Source organism: Apium graveolens, chromosome 1 (assembly GCF_009905375.1).
Source record: "Apium graveolens cultivar Ventura chromosome 1, ASM990537v1, whole genome shotgun sequence".
NCBI classification, from domain to species: Eukaryota; Viridiplantae; Streptophyta; class Magnoliopsida; order Apiales; family Apiaceae; genus Apium; species Apium graveolens.
Window position 1 is genome coordinate 171,938,588 of NC_133647.1, and position 18,976 is coordinate 171,957,563.

Below are 18,976 nucleotides of genomic sequence, written 5' to 3' on the forward strand. Positions count from 1 at the left end.
GTTACTTAGCGGCTAAGCAACTAATTTAACGATCCAATACAATCCAATACAATCCAATATTCTATAAATATAAATAGCCCTTTTATTATTTCATTTTAGTCGTATAATCACAATCAGTCAGTCAAAACCATTAATTTACAGAGAAAAACCCTAAAAATGTTATGTTCTTGAAAATCAAACGCACGAACGAAGGTGTTATCGAACTCGGGTTCAAGCGTGTAATATATCAAATCGAAGCTCTCAAAAAACCCTTTCTGAATCCACCATCTATTCTAGTGTAGTAATCAAGTTATTTTTCTTATTTAATTATTTTATTTCGAATTTATTAAAGATTAAATTATAAAATTTTGTTCTTGATGTTGTTGATATGATTTGATGATTCCATCGTGTAAATCTTTTTATGGTCATTTTGGTATATTATGCTTCAAATTTAGAGTTCAATAACATATACAAATTGACGTTTGATTCTGGGAAATGGAAATTAGGGTTCTAATAGTTGAATGTTTTTAATTTGAATTGGGGACTTCGTTTATGTTGATTCTAGGTTGAATTAAGTGATGTCAGTCAACAGATCATAACAAAACAAGCTCAGTCATGTGTTTGGTTTCTGTGTTGGAGGCCTAAAAGTATCATCGGAAAAGTTCGAAGCTCCGCCGGCGATAATGGAGTTTTCGTCGGAGAAGCCAAACAGGAATTCCTCTGCAATCATCGTTGGTCTGGCTGTGTTTCTGAGTTGTTGGGGAATCGATTGGACTCAAGAACAGACGAAGATCATCCGTAGTTTGCTCGAATTGGGCTCGCCGAACTCTGCGATTTTCCGGCGGGTTTCGTTGTTCTTGATTGACCCGTTCGGGTCGGTCTTGGACTCGAAATAAACTCGACTTTGATCTGATTATTACAAAAACATTTCTGAAATTTTGTTTTTACAATTTGACCCCCAAAACTTCTGAAATCTTACAAATAAAGGATGCCTATTTTAAAAACATACAGAAAATGGATTTCTGTTTTAAAAATATTTTGTTTATTATTTTAAAAATCAGAAAAATAGTTATTTAATTATTTTAAATTCAGAAAATTCTTTAAATTATTTATTTATTTAAAAATAAATCAAAATTATTTTATTAATTAATTTTAATTAGTTTTTAATTATTTTAATTAATCAATTAATTTATTATTAATTGATTAATTAATTAATTAATTAAATTAATTATTAATTAATTATTAATTGATTTAATAATTAGATTTAAATATTTATTTTGGATTTAAAAAAATTCTAAAAAGTAGTTTCGAGTTTTAAAATATTATATTAAATTATTTTCAAGACTCGATAATTATTATAAAAATATTTTAAAGTCAGATTCGTATGTTAGAACCTTATTATTTAATTATAAAATAATTCGGAGTCCCGTTTAAATTCCGAAAAATATTCAAAAATTTGTATTAAATACCTGAAAAATCATTTTAACCCCGAACCTTCTTTGAATACTTATTTTAATTAAATATCTTATGTGTTGTGCGTTATATGTGATTCGATTGATGTATAATATGACTATATGTGCATTGTTTGACGATTTTAATCATAACTTTCAATCCGTACGTCGGATTTGGGTGAAACGAAGGGTAGTTGGAAGCTTGTAACGAATAGAACGAAATAAGAAGTAGTATTGATAAATACATGTGATGTTTAACAGAGGAAGCGAGGCGTAGAAAGGGAAAGCAAGTAGTCAGTAAGTGGGAACCAATTGACAAGTGCTAGTAAAGTGAAAGCGAATTGATAAGGCAAGTGTCCCTAAACTTTCTCGTATTATATTGCAAATACTTTTGAACTCTATTCACTATGTTGAAATCATTCCAAATATTTCGTATTCTGTATTGAAAGTAGTTTGAAGTACTTAACCCTAAACCCTGATTCTTATTGATCTTGAGCCATAAGCCTGATTCTTCACATAAACCATTGATTGTTGAATTCTCAAATACAAACCACACCTTCACGATACTACTCCACAAATACATATCTACCACATACTGATTCTTGATATGAAATTGCTTAACATACCAACCATTATATCTTGTGTAACAGAAGACCAATTCTTGTAACTCTTGAACCCTTGGGTCTTCTGCTTTCTGATTCTTTCCTTGATTGAAACGAAACCTTTATGATTTCCTTGTTATTTCATGGATTTACATATCATCCTATGCTTCAAGATACATATTATTTATGATTCAACTATTGATTTACATTGCTTATCATATTGTGATTCTAGAATTGGATTGTTTTTAAATATAGATCAGATTTATGGTCAGACCAGATTCGTGGTCATAATAGGCCAATGTGTGCCTTGGATCCAGTATATAGAGCAAAGCTGAGAGCCTTTCTCGGGGTTAGTACGTGACTGATCAGCAGCCTAACCTTGGTTTTTAAAATGAAAATGAATATCCAATTTTAATCATTGCTTATCAGTAAACTTGATTCCTTATATCATCTCAATTGATCATTGTTAATCTCAATGACTATCATTGTGACTTGATGAGCTAGCTAGCTCACTCTTGCAAATCTGTTTACATTCTTTTCCAGTGAAAAAGGAAACTGATGGTAGCGAGGATCCCCAGACAAGTGTGCGAGCTAGGTATCCAGGTTGAGATGGAATAAGCTAGCAGATGATGTGTGGCTTAGTTTGTGTTGATAGTTTGTAATAAAGTTTACTTCTGTTGTAAGATAAATAAACCGGGATTTGGAACGTTTGTAATATAAATAAGGTGATGGCATGTGAACATACTTTAAACTGCTTCGATCTGTGGATAACGGTAAGTAGGGTCATTGCTATATATTATTATATTCATAAAAAGGTTTAAATATGGTGTGTATGTGTGTTGTGGTCCCCAAATTTCTGACCCGGGTTTGGAGGGCGTTACAGGATTACTCGAGATGTCATTTTAATACTTTTTAGATTAAAGAATTTAAATATTCTATGCGTTAAACAATCTTAAAGCAAAACAGCTATTTGGGTAGCTCGATTTTTGTTTAACAATCAAGTTGTAGTTGACAGTTCGAGGGTTTTTTCCGGCTGAGGTTCAATATTTTAATGAATTTTTCATTTTGTTCGTAAAAAAAAAGTTAACAAAAAATGAAAAAAACTAAAAAGCAAGAAATGGGTCGGTCCATCATAGTTGGACTGCCCACTTTACAAGCATCTCCTCCAATGCAAAAGTCCCTTAAATTTACCAAGCCATTTCACGGGGAACGAGGCACCAACTGGGCTCCCATTGTAGTTGTGGATGCTCTTAGGATCACATTTACTGTATTATTTTTTATTTCTCTTATGTTGTGTTTTTTAATAGTCAATCATAAGTATATCATAGCATTAAGATTGTTTTCGTGAAAACTCCTTTTTATAATAGTCAGTTATAAGTACATTTTAGTGGTAAATTTTCGAAAACACTCTAGACGTGTGTATACCATATACTATAACGAGTATCGCAGAGTGCTTAAATGAATTTAAAGAAAACTTTATTGTCGTATTACTGCTACAATATTATTCTACACGAGATTCGTATAAATATGCAAACTATATGCTTATGGTTCCGTCTCGCGGTACAACTTCTTGCATTTCATTTTCGAAATAATCTACATTTCCTAACAAGCTAAAGAGATTATCATTCTAAACCAACTTTGATATACTCTCAGGAGAGCAGCATACTGATTCAGGAATATAGTGTCAACATTATGATTTACCAAGTCGACCATCACTAGCCCCGCAAAAGAACTTATCACAAAGAAAAATACAAATGGAGGTGGAAAGCCCCGTCGCACGGTGGCAAATTTGGTCTGCAGACGACCCTCAATGACCAAGCACAACCCCTGGACGACAAAGAAATTTATGAAACTCCAAGTAGGAAGAACACGGAAAATTTGAAAGTAGAGGAGCTCATGCATTAGAGCGGACACAAGAAATGTGCCCAATATGGAAAGACTTAATGCCCATGTTTGTCCTAATGTTTTTGATAAATAGTGAAACATCGGATTGAATATAGTTAAACGCAGTATGTTTGTTGACACTAGGTTCCATCTTCGACCCCAAAATTCACGAAGTGAGGTTGAGAGGTATGGATCGTTGAATGGTTGTTGAAGATCCAAGTTGAGCAACCATTGTGTAAGCATTGCATAAGTCACCATCAGGAATTCTATGATAACGTACACATAGTAAGAATAGATATGTACGCGCACCACTGGATGAATCGACTCCTTGTAAGCATAAATTAAAGGTATCAAGGGCAAAACCAATGTCCTTCTGGCAAAATGTAAAGGGGAATTTAGGCCATTACTCGTGCATTTCACAGCTACTCTGGTTATTCCTTTAACTACTTCATGTTGCCCATTCCTGCCATTTTGAGGCTTCTCGTTGTCTGGATTTTGGGGAGGAGGCTTTTGTGCTGAGGAGGCCTTGATAATGGGCAGACAAGCAAGTGCAAGAAAATGGAGCGGAGGGAGTGATAAGTCGGAAAGTGGGCCAGTGTCAAATGAAAGGAGGAGAAGCTTGAAATTGGCAATCCAAGACAGGCAAAAAACAGTTGCAACCCCCATATGGCATGTGTGAAGGCAATGAAGAGGAGCTATGAAAAACAGAAGTATCACAGGGAGCATTGCCATGAGCCTTGGCATACCTTTTCGGACAAAAACTGATACAACATTGCAATAAAATAGACATGCAAAGGCAGAAAGCCAGATCACGATGAAATTACGAACTTCATCTTCCATTCTTCCTTTGTTCATTTTCAACTTAATACTAAAACAGATCTTTAATAAGGTTTATAATGGTCATGCACAAGCGTGAGCTCTCGGTCTGTTGGCTCATTTCATTGCCAATTCCTTGCTGGCAGTTATGTTACATTCTTTTTGTTTTGTTCTTTAATATATACAAGAAGCATTTGTTTGATGATAATTAGGCTTGCTTTCAGGGAAAATGAGTATTGTATGACAGACCACAAGCTAATTTATACTGGATTCACCAGTACTGCTTTCATGATAAATGAACAAATAATATATAAACCAATAATAAATTGTAACCAAGGCAGAGCATGGAGCGGTTTTGTTAACAAATCACAGACCTAAACCCCAACTGCTTATATTACTGCGCTGCAGTACTTTCATATTATGAATCAGTGATTATTTAAATAAGTAATCAATCTTCCATTTCTTAATTAGCAAAGTATTGAATTCAATTTTCATTTGTATCTCTACTAAACATCAATCAGGAATGTCGAGAAAATTAATATAGTTTAGAGTGTAACAGATCAAAAGCTTAAGTTGATTGCCAGTCCTTCCGAATATCAAATGTGTAGTTGATTACCAAGTAACATTTGTTGTCGTCATCAAGAAACTGTAAACAGAACAAGAAAGCAAACGAAAATAATGAGCAATGAAGAACAATAACACGAGTTAAACATCTGTCACAGCGATCAAAAGATATAATTACATTCAGAACAGTGATAATTAAAATCCAGATAATCTGCCCAGACACCAAGTGCCAACTGCAGAAAACTGTCCCACAGAAAGATGTTGAAGCAATTATCAACCAATATATGGAAAAGCCTAACATGCTCCTAGATTTTTCTTATCTACAATTATGACAGGTGGTCCATTTTTTACGTTATTAGGTGATTTATCCTTGCACATGATGGTGCAGTTCAATATCGACCCCATCCTACCTGAACGCAAATCTCTACACCAGTTCATGTAAATTTATACACAAACACAAATACATGATTTATTCAAAAAAAGCACTCATATACATGCAACTGTAGACAACTTCATGAGTTTGACACATTCAAAAGAGCGCATATAATTTGTAGAATATCTGGACTCATTGAACCCCACCTTGTCAACTTTCAGCAATAAAAGTTCCTTTCTTGCTCCTCTAATAATTAGTACTTGCGTAAAGTGAAAGCTTTAGCTGGTTTTTTATATCCGAAAATTTTCATTTATTAAATTTATTTTGCATTACAGTTCCCCGCAGCTTTGCCTTGCAATAAAAACTAGTTCCTTTAATTTTGCATAATTTTTTTGGTTTAGTCTTTCATAGATGTAAAACAGAGACGGCCTAACCAACTTTCATATGCTTTGATATCGTTGAAAAATGTGTAGTATGTAATCATATTTTTGCACAGTTTGTACAAACAGTACTGGATAATGTCATAGACAAATGACTATTGTTAAACTGACCTTTGTTCTAGCTGAATATGAACCTCTGGCAAACATGCCTGAAGGGGTTGTTTCTTCAGGCATTTCGTGTGTATAAGGTTCCTGTTGAGGACTGAATGTTCCAATCATTTCTTTCGTGTTGTCCACTACAAAACAAACATTCTGTTAAAAAGACCAATCCAATTGTATGATCATTGAGTTTATTCTGCAATTTCAGATGGAAGTATACCCTTTAAACCGGTTTTCCAAACTGTGTTGCGGTATTTGAGTCCTGATACAATGTTATTTCCAACTTGAAAAGTGAACTTCAGGCTGTAGCGGCTCCCTTCTTTTAAAGTAAACCACAAACCCTTAGGACTTCCAGACTCGGGAATTGAAAGCAAGATATCAGATCTGCTAGGGGATTTGATGGCAAGGCTTAAAATTTTAACTTCCGGGTCCAGAATTTCTGCAATATCAAGGCATTAATAAATTGTCAGCATTGCTTGACACAGAATAAAGATGGTGCTATGGTGGTATATGAAAAAACACAATTTTTTCTTCTTTGCTAGTTATAAATAACACTGTTTTTAACGTCACTGTGTCCGGATAAACATTCTTGATTTCAAGGAAATTCACAATGGCAAATATTTTCGATTCTTAGAACTTAGAAGACTGTATTGAAGCTTTTCATTGATAAGAACAGGTTCAAAGTCTCCAAGCAATTAAAAATTTATAAATTCACACCAGCCTATATTTGACGGTATAATCAACATAACTGATACTGCTGTGATTAACTATACCATTTTCAAACTTTTTCATATTCGGCATGCATTTGTCATTAACAAGAATGTAAATTGTCTACAAAAAATCCAAGAAAGAAAAGAAAATTTCTGAAGAATTCAGTGAAAAGAACTAAGAATTCTCTTATCTTATCGAACAACTTACCTGCAACAGAATTTATATCTAAACTTCCAAGAAGTTGTTCTTTCCATCTCCTCAAGCTCTCATCATCCTAAATTCCAAACACGAACACACAAGTACACATTGTCATGACAAAGTAGTCCACTGTTAAACAACCTTAACAATTAATTAAGGGCCAAAGATAAACATTGTATGCTTTAGACAAATACAGACCTTATCCTTCTCATACTGTTCTTTGAGAGTTTGTTGAGGACCCAACTGTAATATTTCTTCTGCATCATCTTCATCCTGATCAGTAGCATAAACATGATTCTCATTGATCTTTATACTCATCTTCTCCTTTCCAGGGCCTGAACTACCATACTCAATATCTTTAAGCCCCTCATTGTTTTCATCATCAAAGCCCATGTTCTTGGAAGTAGAACTTGTACCAACTTCAACAGCCAAAGACATTTAAAGGGTCCAAAGTTGAATAATTGGCTTCAACTAAATCACCAAATGGAAGTTATGGAGTGACAGATATATGGGACAAACAAGAAAAGTAAAACACTAGCATTAGTTAAATAAGGTTCCTCATTCTGTGAGAGTAAAATAAACCATAATAATACAATGGGCACACCCCTTGTGACATGCTACTTGTATTTTTTATGTGAGATTGTGGAAAACAGAATTCCCTCACAGAATGCAAGTTCTTATATACCAAGAAACTAAAAAGAAAATTAAAAAATAATAGACTATGAATTAATATGTAAATTCACATAAATTAATAATCACACACTAAAAATACAATTTTTACATGAATAAATTGAAGCTGAATTTGACTATAAAAAATAGAGGTCCTTGTTCATGCACATATATTCTAGTATAAAAAAATCAAAAAATCCTATAATAAAATGAGAAAATCCCAGAATCATAATAATAACAAACTTATTATCAATTACATATTTTGATATAGTAACATCCAAATAATAATAAAAAAATTGGAAGGAAATTAATACAACTACGAACGTTTGCTTTATTTTCAAATAATAATAATAATAATAATAATAATAATAATAATATACAGTAACAAAATGAAATCAAAGATCTTAAGAATATCTTTAGGGGACATGGATTTAAAAACAAATATTTATAATAACAAAAAAACCATAACTATATTATTATCATAGGGGAATTGTTTAAAGAAATTGATAGACGGAGAGAACGTGAAGATCACTATATTTCCGTGAAGAGCATAATAATAGTGACAACATGTTAAGTTTAAAATGATTTAAAAATACGGGAGAGAAACAGATCTCTTGTGATATTATCAAATTTCATTAGTTCCATAGTGGATAACCTTGCCAGAGAAAAACATGTGCACACATCACAGCTTCTATTACTCTTAGAGGTTGATCTCTTCAACTTCTGAATGATTGTATATACTTCGTCATAACTAAACTGGGGCTACCCATGCACCAAAAATTAATTAACCTTTTAAATCTAACTCCAATAAAATTATGTAATTTTTTTTAAAAGTTGGTATTAATGCTATAAATTATACTTCATGAGTTGAATTGGTATTGTATGCTAACTAAAATTTTGAATATTCTTTTAATCACTTAATATTTAGAAATTATTTTTGGTTATGTGTATTTTTTTTTTCAAAAGCAATCAATTTAGGGCTGGGAAAACTTGTAAAAAACATTTAAATTAAGTGCAATAAGAGAGAAGTCTTTCAATGTATTGGGCTTAAACACCAAATTTTCAGCTTTCTAAACAACAATAACTTTGAAGTTAAGCTTGTCTGGGAGGTCAAAAACATTGGAGGTCTTTGTCTGGTTTTTTGAAGAAACGAGTCAACAAATTTTAATCTGATATCATGTCATTCTTGTTTTCCAAGTACACGCATCTAGCTAGTTTCCGTAAAAAATCATCTTACTAGAACCGTGAACTGTGGAGAATCATTAATTTTATTATAAAATCTTATTATAAATTGTAAAATTTTATTATAAAATCTCATTATAAATTATAAAATCTTATTTCAAAAAATATAAAATTTGATGTTAATGTAGAATAATAAATATATTTAAATATAATAAAAAATTTAACAATTAAAATTTTATAGAATTACTTGATTTTAAATTTAATTTTACAGTGGAATAATTTTTAATAAATATGATTCTGCTGCGATTCTACTATAGAACCAATTTAAACTTTTTCAATAATTTCAATAATTTTTAAAATAAAAAAATTGTTTAACTTTAATTTTTAGCTTGATAATTAAAATTTATAATTATATATGATGAAAAATAAAATAAAATATATATTTTATATTTTTTAAATAATGGTTCTACACAATTCTCTATATAACGGGTTCTCCGTGGAGTCCCTCCAACATAAACCAATTTAGAATAGAAACTAGAAACCAAATAATTTATTTTTAAAATTAATTCGAAATATAACACATATGGTATGCAAATCGATCATTGAGAGATGTAGAAAAATACAGTGAAATCGGATTTTCAAATAAATTTACGGTTTGACGGGAAATATCAAATTTAAAAACGGGGGAAAAACTGAAATTGAGTGTGGGAGGGTGCAGGGTAGTTGGGTGGTGTGATTTAGGGGACGATCTAATGGCTTAGATTAGTTATAAGTTTGTATTTTAATTTTAGTTTGTATTTGATCATTCCCCTACATATATGAAACCAATTTAGAATAGAAATTAGAAACCAAATAATTTTTTTTAAAAACTAATTCAAAATATAACACATATGGTATGTAAATCGATCGTTGAGAGATGTTGAAAAATACAGTGAAATCCGAATTTAAAAAAAAATTACGGTTTGACGGGAAATATCAAATTAAAAACGGAGGGAAAAAGCTGAAATTGGGTGTGAGAGGGTGCAGGGTAATTAGGTGGTGTGATTTAGGGGGACCATTAGATTGAGTAGATCTAATGACTTAGATTAATTCTAAGTTTCTATTTTAATTTTAAGTTGTATTTGATCATTCCCCTATATATACTAGCCTTACAATCCGTGCGATTCACGGGTTTTCATTAATATTTTTATATTATTTAAAATTATAGTAATTTTTTTTTATTCATTACCTTATTATTATATTTATAGATAATAATATAAATATTTGTTATTGGCGAAACTCGAACCTGAATATTAGGTAGTGTATAAATATAATATAAATATTGGGTAGTGTATAAATATAATATAAATATATGTTGTTGGTGGGATTCGAACATGGAAGCTTTAATAGTGTATTAATAATAATATAAATATTTGCTGTTGGCGGGGTTCGAACCTGAAAGATTCAATAATGTATATCCTTTTAGTATTTAAATATAACGGTCAAGATCACTTAATTAAAAAAAATATGATAATCATATAAATGGGGAAAACCAAATCAACCAAAAAAGACATACCAAATTATAACTCATTCCGGTTATCCTAGTATTATTATTTAAAATTATAGTTTTTATTGTTATTGGTGGAATTCAAACATGAATATTGTGTAGTGTATATATATACAGGCCTTTACTCCGTAGAGAACCATCTTATATGGAGAACCGTGGAGAACCATTGTTTTTATTATAGAATCTCATCATAAATTGTAAAATTATATTTTAAAAAATATAAAATTCGATGCTAATCTAGAATATAAATATCATAAAAAATTTAACAATTAAAATTTGATAAAATTACTTGATTTTAAATTTGATTCTATAGTAGAATAATTTTTAATAAATGTGATTCTACTGTGATTCTGCTATAGACCCAATTTAAACTTTTTCAATAATTTCAATAATTTTTAAAATAAAAAATTGTGTAACTTCGATTTTTAACTTGATAATTAAAATTTATAACTATATATGATGAAAAATAAAATAAATTATATATTTTATATTTTTTAAATAATGGTTCTCCACGATTCTCTATATAAGAGGGTACTCTATGGAGTGCTGCCCATATATATATATATAATATAAATATATCGTGTCTAGTTTTTTGCGTATTCCAAAAAATAATGGTCAAGTCCCAACTATACTTAAGTTATTTAATATAATTGCAGATTAATATACATGTATGACATTTGATGTCATTTAGTTCATTAAAGTGCTAATTTTTAAGAAAGAAGTTGAGTGCGATTAGAAATCAATTTGGATAATAATTTATAGAGTTTGTAGTTATATCAGATACATGATTTAATTTTTTTAACTAAATTATATTTGTTTACTTTATTTTGGAATGTGTTAACATATTTTTTAGGAAGGTGTTAACCGACCGACCAAACGAAACTATGTTTCGCTTATAATAGTATAGTATAGATACACACATTTTATGGATAAGAGAGCTATCTGTACAATGCTGTCAGAGGGCTTCTCTCTTCATTTTTTGTGTAATGCATAATCCAAAAGCTCCCTCTCTTCATTTTTTTTGTAATGCACAAGTAATGTACAATACAAAAGCTTACATACTCTTAACATATATAATATTATTATTGAATAATTTCGTTATTATAATAATTTACTTGTTAAGATATTTTCCCAATAAAAAAATCATTAGTATAATATAATAATAATTTTTTTGTTGTAGCGTTCCCTAAAGGTGTTAGCACCGTGCCTTTATGATATGTGCCCATGGTCAGACTTCTGCTCTGCATGTTTTCTACTATATTTATAATATCTATCATACTATATAAGTATATATGATATATATATATATATTCTAAAATCCCATTCAAACTCATGATATTGCAGCAATGAGCATTGAGAGTTTGTCAGACAAAAACGAAATCGCGAAATAAAGTGAGCCTTTGTAAAAATATCAGCAATCTGAAACGAAGAAGGAACAAAAGGCAATGAGATAGTACCTTGTAGTAGATGAAGGCGAGTAAGATGACAATCAATCTCAATATGTTTAGTGCGCTCATTAAATACCGAATTACGTGTAATATTAATTGCACTCTTATTATCACAATATAATGGGGTGGAATTAGGAAGGCTAACACCCAAATCTGCAAGTAAGCGACGTAACCAAACAATCTCACAAGTAGTGGAAGCTATGGCACGATACTCAGCTTCCGAAGACGATCTCGAAAGAACATCTTATTTCTTACTCTTCCATGAAATAAGAGAATCACCAAGAAAAATATGAAAACCAGTTGTGGATTTACGATCCTCGGGATCACCAGCCCAATCAGCATCACTGTAAGCACGCAACTCTAAAGATGAGTTAGAAGGAAACAAAAGACTCTGAAACTGAGTCCCACGAAGATACCTAAGAATGCGAAGAACTGCAGCCCAATGTATGGTAGTAGGAAAAATGATAAATTGACTAACTATATGAACAACATGTGCAATATCCGGACGAGTAATAGTGAGATAAACAAGACTACCAACAATCGTACGATATAAAGTAGGATCTGCTAAGGGAAGACCGTCAGATGGAGAATATCTAGCATTCATCTCTAAAGGAGTTTCCACAGTCTTGTTATCAGTAAGACGTGCACGGTCAAGAAAATCAGCAATGTACTTAGATTGATACAAAAGATACCCCTTTGATGAGCTAGCAACTTCAATTCCCAAAAAGTAACGGAGAAAACCAAAATCTTTCATGGAAAAATAACGAGCCAAATCACGTTTCAATGACTCAATACCATCACAATTATCACTGGTAATAATCATATCATCAACATATAAAGACAATAAGATACGAACAGCACTCGTAGATCGTATAAAAAGAGCAAAATCATGATTACTAGGATGAAAACCAAGTGAATAAAGTACTATAGAAAACTTCTCAAACCAACAACGAGATGATTGACGAAGACCATAAATAGATTTACGAAGTCTGCTGACATAACCTGGTTGATGCGGAAGACTGGGAGGAGGCGTCATGTAAACTTCCTCGTAAAGATTACCATACAAGAATGCATTCTTAACATCCATCTGAAATATTTTCCACTTTCGAACAGAATCCATTGCAATCAAAGTACGGATATTCGTAATCTTTGTAACAGGTGCAAAAGTTTCTTCATAGTTCAATCCATACTCTTGAGAGTAACCTTTAACAACAAGTCGAGCCTTATAACACATAACGGATCCATCAGCATTTGTCTTAATTGTATATACCCAACGACAACCAATTGCATGTTTTCCTGGCGGCAGTGGGACTAAATCCCATGTATGAGTTTTTATGTAAAGCAGTAAGTTCCTCGGCCATAACATTCTACCATAGAGGATCATGAACAACCTCTCTATATGATGCAGGCTTAGAAAAATGGTGAACAGAAGTAACGAATGAAGCAAAAGACGGGAATAAGATGAATAAGTAAAATCAGGAAGTTGGGTGGACTTACGTATGCGAGTAGACTGGCGAACTGGAGGAGGAGTTGAACTTTCGGTAGACGATTGAGTGAGAGGAGAGTCTAAAATCTCTAGTGATGATTGACTTGTTCTAGAACTAGGTGGAGATTTCGGAGTCTGAGATGTAGATGTAAAAGTCGGTGGAGATATGGGAGTTTGAGATGTAGATGCCTCCGGAACTGAAGTATTACAGTTTGTGGTTGAAGCATCCTCAATGTTTATGTCAAAAAGATTAATACGAATAAGCACTTCTTGTGTCATATGACGCGAACTAGCAGGAACATAGAAAAACGAAATATGCTCCAAAAAGTAAACATGCCGAGAAACATACAATTTTCCACTGACCGGGTCAAAACAACAATATCCTTTCCAGGTAACACAGTAGCCCAAAAACACACATAAGCACACTTAGCAGACAATTTACTACGCTCAACCTGAGGTTTAAAAATAAAGCAGGTACAACCAAAGACACGCAACGAAGCATAATCAGGAACTTCATCATATAATTTCTCAAAAGGTGACAAAGCAGGTGACATAAACAACAGTAAGAAGTGCTTCACCCTAAAATACATTTGGAACGTCAGCCGTCAACAAAAATGTGCAAGTTGTTTCAACAAGATAACGATGTTTCTTTCAGCAACATCGTTCTGTTGAGGAGTATCAGTATATGAGGTTTAACATATAGTCCCATTAGAAGCAAGCAAGCGAAAAAAAGCGTTAGAGCTGTATTCACCTCCCAAATTACAACGAAAACATTTAATGACAACTATATGTTCAGTTTTTATATGAGCTCTAAAATCTTTAAAAATATCCAAAAAATCAGACCTACGCTTCATAAGATAAATCCACGTATAACCAGTGAAATCATCAATAAACGAAACATAATATCTAGATCCTCATTTTATGGGCATAGGCAGGTCCCCACACATGCACAATATAAACGGAGCTAGAGATAACGTAACACTCTTATAAAAAGGTAAAGCCGTAAATTTCGCTAGTTTACAACCGCTACAGTCAGAAATATCATGAGCTTTTAGTTGTCCCAAGGCTCTAGTTGAAACTAAAAATTGTAAACGAGATTGAGAAACATGACCTAAACGAGCATGCCATATGTAGAAGTCAGAAGACAAATCACTCAAATGAAAAGATGATAAATCAACACTAGGAGTTCCCATAGCAAATACATTGAGTTCATCCAAAATATAAAGTCCTCCCTTCTTACGACCTTTCCCAATTACTTTTTGAGATCTCGGATCCATAACATAACAAGTAGTAGAAGACAAAGAAACCAATTAACCAGATTCACATAATTGACTAACCGAAACAAGATTTAACTTGAGATCCGGAATATAATAAACATCAAAGAGAGATACTGTTGGGGTAACTACAGAAGCAACACCTTTTAACGAAATAGGAGTGCCATCAGCAGTCATGATGGATAAAGATGAATCATCAGAAAATGAAATGAAAGACGACCAATGAGGAGACATGTGATGCGATGCACCTGAATCTAGAATCCATAGAGAAGAAAATAAACTTGAAGTACCCGTTGACAAAAGACCCGTTGATGATGAGACATGGATGTCGAAATATTGCTAAAACTAAACTCAAACCAAATCAGAAATAAAGTCGAATCCAAATTCAATGCCAGATTTAAATTGTACCCAAATTCAATCAAGAAACCAAACCCGAAATCAAATCCAAACTCAAATAACCAATTCCAATCCAAAATCAAATCCGAAAGTAGATCGAAAACCAATTTCAATTCTGATTGTAAATTTAAAACTAATATCAAATCTCAAGCAAATAAATAAATTACTAAAATTGTAACATCAAAATAATCAAGTACTCCAAAATCCAATCAATCAAATAACCTAAATTACAAGATCAACAACGATGAAAAGAATTAACTAAAAGTAAACAGTAACCTATTGGAACCATCAAAAAATCAATTTATGGAGCTCCAAATACGATCTCCACCGTTCAAAATTTAGATACTGATGCAAATAAGGGGTGGTTAAAATTTCAGGATGATCCAACGGTTGAAACCCTAGATATCGGAAAAACAAGTTGGCTGATCTGGGCAGAAAATTGTCTGCGAATTTTTAAGAAAATTTTGTTGTTGTAACGTAACTCTATCCATTTAATGATCCAACTAAACTTTCACGATCACTCGAAATCTAACTCTTGATACCTTGCTAAGTTTGGAGATATAATACGAACGTGAAACTTTATTACAATCAACTCAGAATTTATAATACACATTTCAACATATATAGAAAATCAATATAAGCTAAATACTGAAAATAACCTAATATATATATATATATATATATATATATAGGGTTAAGTTCTATGGAGACCACTTTTTTTGGAGACCTTGGAGACCACTTATGTTTTGCAAGTTAAATATTGCATAAAAATATTGCAAAACATATTATTTTGCGAATAATGCTCTATAAAGATCCTTATTTTATTCAAAATCTTGAATATCATATATGTACTTCATGTAAAACATTACAAAAATATTTTATTCTGCAAAACATGTTAAGTTTGCAGAACATTTGTTCAGTTTGCAGAACATACACATTCTACTTATTAAACTTAAATGATCTTCAATAATTTTAATGAATTAGTGATACTCGTAAAACATACTTCACAAAATAATATATTTTATAGTGTTTTGATTGCAGAACATATGTGGTCTCCAAGGTCTCCGATGAAAACGTCGTCTCCATAGAACTTTTCTCTATATATATATATGTTCTAAAAATAAGTAGGTTAAAATTGTGTTTTGTTGGTAAAAAATTGCTCGTTTATTTTTAAATATCGCTCATTAATCGTTTGTTAATTTTCTTAGAAGATAATTTTATCATTTTTCAATTAATAAGTGTACCAGTTGATAACCTGTGATAAGTACGGGATGATTTAATTTATTTAAATAATCTTTAAAAATCATAATAGTATAAGTACCATGTCAAAATTTCTAACTTTTACTCAGAAAATCCAACCCAAACTATTGAGTACGATATTTATTGTTATGATTATAGTAAAAAAATTATAATTATTATACAATTTCAAAAAAAATTATTATTTCATTAAAATATACTATTGAGTCATATGAGAAATAGGAATACTTAATTGAAATTAATATACGAATTGCAATTAAAAAATGGGTAAAATAATACATATAATATTATAAGTCATATAGAAGTAAAAGAAGAATAAAAATTATACATTTAGAGTTATAATGAAATTCAAAAAGTGTGAAATCAAAAATTGATGAAACCAAACACGTATAGTATATTGAATTTGTAATACATAAGGGAATTAGGAACACAAAGGTTAAAGTCAAAATTGGGTAAATAAAAATAAAACCAAACTTATTAGGTAGAAGTATAATGAAAAAACTAAACTTAATAGAATCACACGATATGTAGAAGTATAAGATAACATAAATAAACCAAATTTAATAGAATCATAATACATGTAGAAGTATAACATGTATAAATGGTTTAATTAAAAATTTAGTAGAATTAAAAGACAATACAAAAGTAGAATTATAAGATATACATGAATGAATAAGTGAAATCAACAGTTGGTGGTACCAAAAATTGGTGAAACCAAAATTAATAGTACCATTTAAAATAGGTTTCTCTTATGTTAATTATCAAGTAGGTCATTTACTACGTCCAAATGTATTAGGGGTTTTGTAGTTAGTGACTCACTTGATACATTTGGACGCAATAAATGACCTACTTGATAATTAACTTGTTTCGCTTATTAATAAAGATTATTAATGGCAGGTGAGAAAACGTATATTTATTGTCTTTTTAAAGAATTTGACAACTGTTGAGATGGTAGTGTCGATGGACGACAACTTAACGCACCTATTTTATTACTCATTTTTGTAAGCACCACTTTGATTCCGACATTCAAATTTCCTCTTACAAGGAGTTAATTGGTAAAGATCGTGAAGCCTTTAATACAGTAAATGATGTGCTTCGTCAAGTTGACCAGTGACTTTGTGGTGATTGTAGAAGTATACATTCGGTTCGCAAACATTGTTAGCATGCAAATGATCAATTATTTTCACCTCCCGCATATAGGTAGACAGTTCTATTTTTTCTGTATTCATGGTATTTTCACACCTAATTATATCCTTAAAAGCGTTGTTGATTCCATGGACCCTATGCCTATTATCCAATCCCGTATTTTAGATGCTATTATACTTGACAAAGAGTTCCGATACTCATTTAGGAAAGTAAAAAAATTCCTCCTACATGTAAGGTTTACCTTTTTTGTAGTTCTTAAGGCTATTTTGACTATAATTGTCAGCAATCATTTCTACTGCGATTCTTGGGTACGACTTCTCATTTTTATTGCATTTAATTTAAAGGTCTTCACCCTATTGATTGTCGAGAGAAAAAATATGGTACCAAAATTTTGTTGACATTATCTGGTGTTGCCCCAGACACTCCAAATACTAGGCTTTTAGCCGAAGAAAAATACCCTCAGGCACATTCTCCTACAACGCCCAGTTTCTTTTATGATGAAAGCCCTATTTTGGCAAATATTGAAACTATTCAGCGTTGCATCAAATCCTTTCTAAAAAGAATTTCATATGGGCGAGATGTGTTGCGGGCTGAACATCTCCTAGATGCATGTTGAGGTGATGAGTCTACTTTAGACAAAGAGTTTCTTGCACTCCTTACTCCAATTATTAATTTATGTCTGCAAGCTAATTACCTAACTTTATTTGGGGGATTTGTTGCAAGTGCTCCATTAACTCCACTTCTTAAGCCTGATGATGGAGTGAGACCCATTATTGTAGAAACTTTATGAGACGTCTATTTTCCAAAGTAGTGTTGCAGAAGGTGGGAAAGGAGATGCCTGCTAACTTAAGAGATTTCTAGTTTGGGGTTGGTGTTTCTGGAGGTGCTGAGGTTGTGCTGCATGCGGTTGGTCGATTTGTTGAATCACGAAAACAAGACGATATGAGTGAAATTGTGAGTAGTTTTATAAATGAGTTAATACGTGCACAGACATTCTATTATCTGCCTCGAAAAAAATTCGATTCATGTTCAATTCGATTTTTAAGCGAGTCGAATATGAACACACTTTTAATGATTGTTTCTTAATGAGCGAAAATATAGTTTGATTCCAATATTTACGAACAAGTTCAGTTACATAGTTTGTGAACCAGTTCGAAAACCTGGTTCGTGAAATCGTCAGGAAAGTTCATGAACAAACTCGTAAATATAGTTCATGAACGAGTTCATATACATACTCTTCGATATGTACCATCTGTACTAGCCATGCAAGCATTTAAAAGGAGTTGATAAATTTGCGCTAAGTACTAGCAGAATGTATTACATATCTATGGAAGTTTACTTAAACCCTTCATTAGTTACTTTTGTTTGATCTATCCATTACTTTTTATTTGAACTAATTAAAATTGTAACATTAGTTATTTCAAAAATCTTACTACATCAATATGTATATATTTT

At 31.7% G+C, this 18,976-nt stretch overlaps 2 protein-coding genes across 2 annotated transcripts; both read right to left on the bottom strand.

Moving 5' to 3' along the window:
- Window positions 1–3,491: 3,491 nt before the first annotated feature.
- On the bottom strand, window positions 3,492–4,869 carry LOC141671140 (putative long-chain-alcohol O-fatty-acyltransferase 5). The gene has a single exon (XM_074477277.1). The coding sequence runs from the start codon at window positions 4,769–4,771 to the stop codon at window positions 3,635–3,637; it is 1,137 nt and encodes a 378-aa protein (XP_074333378.1). The 5' UTR covers window positions 4,772–4,869; the 3' UTR covers window positions 3,492–3,634.
- A 159-nt stretch (window positions 4,870–5,028) lies between these two features.
- On the bottom strand, window positions 5,029–7,754 carry LOC141671150 (rho GDP-dissociation inhibitor 1-like). Its single transcript, XM_074477285.1, has 5 exons — window positions 7,316–7,754; window positions 7,127–7,193; window positions 6,429–6,647; window positions 6,221–6,345; window positions 5,029–5,378 (listed from the first exon to the last, which is right to left on the bottom strand). The coding sequence occupies exons 1-5, from the start codon at window positions 7,553–7,555 to the stop codon at window positions 5,301–5,303; spliced, it is 729 nt and encodes a 242-aa protein (XP_074333386.1). The 5' UTR covers window positions 7,556–7,754; the 3' UTR covers window positions 5,029–5,300.
- Between the last annotated feature and the right edge of the window lie 11,222 nt (window positions 7,755–18,976).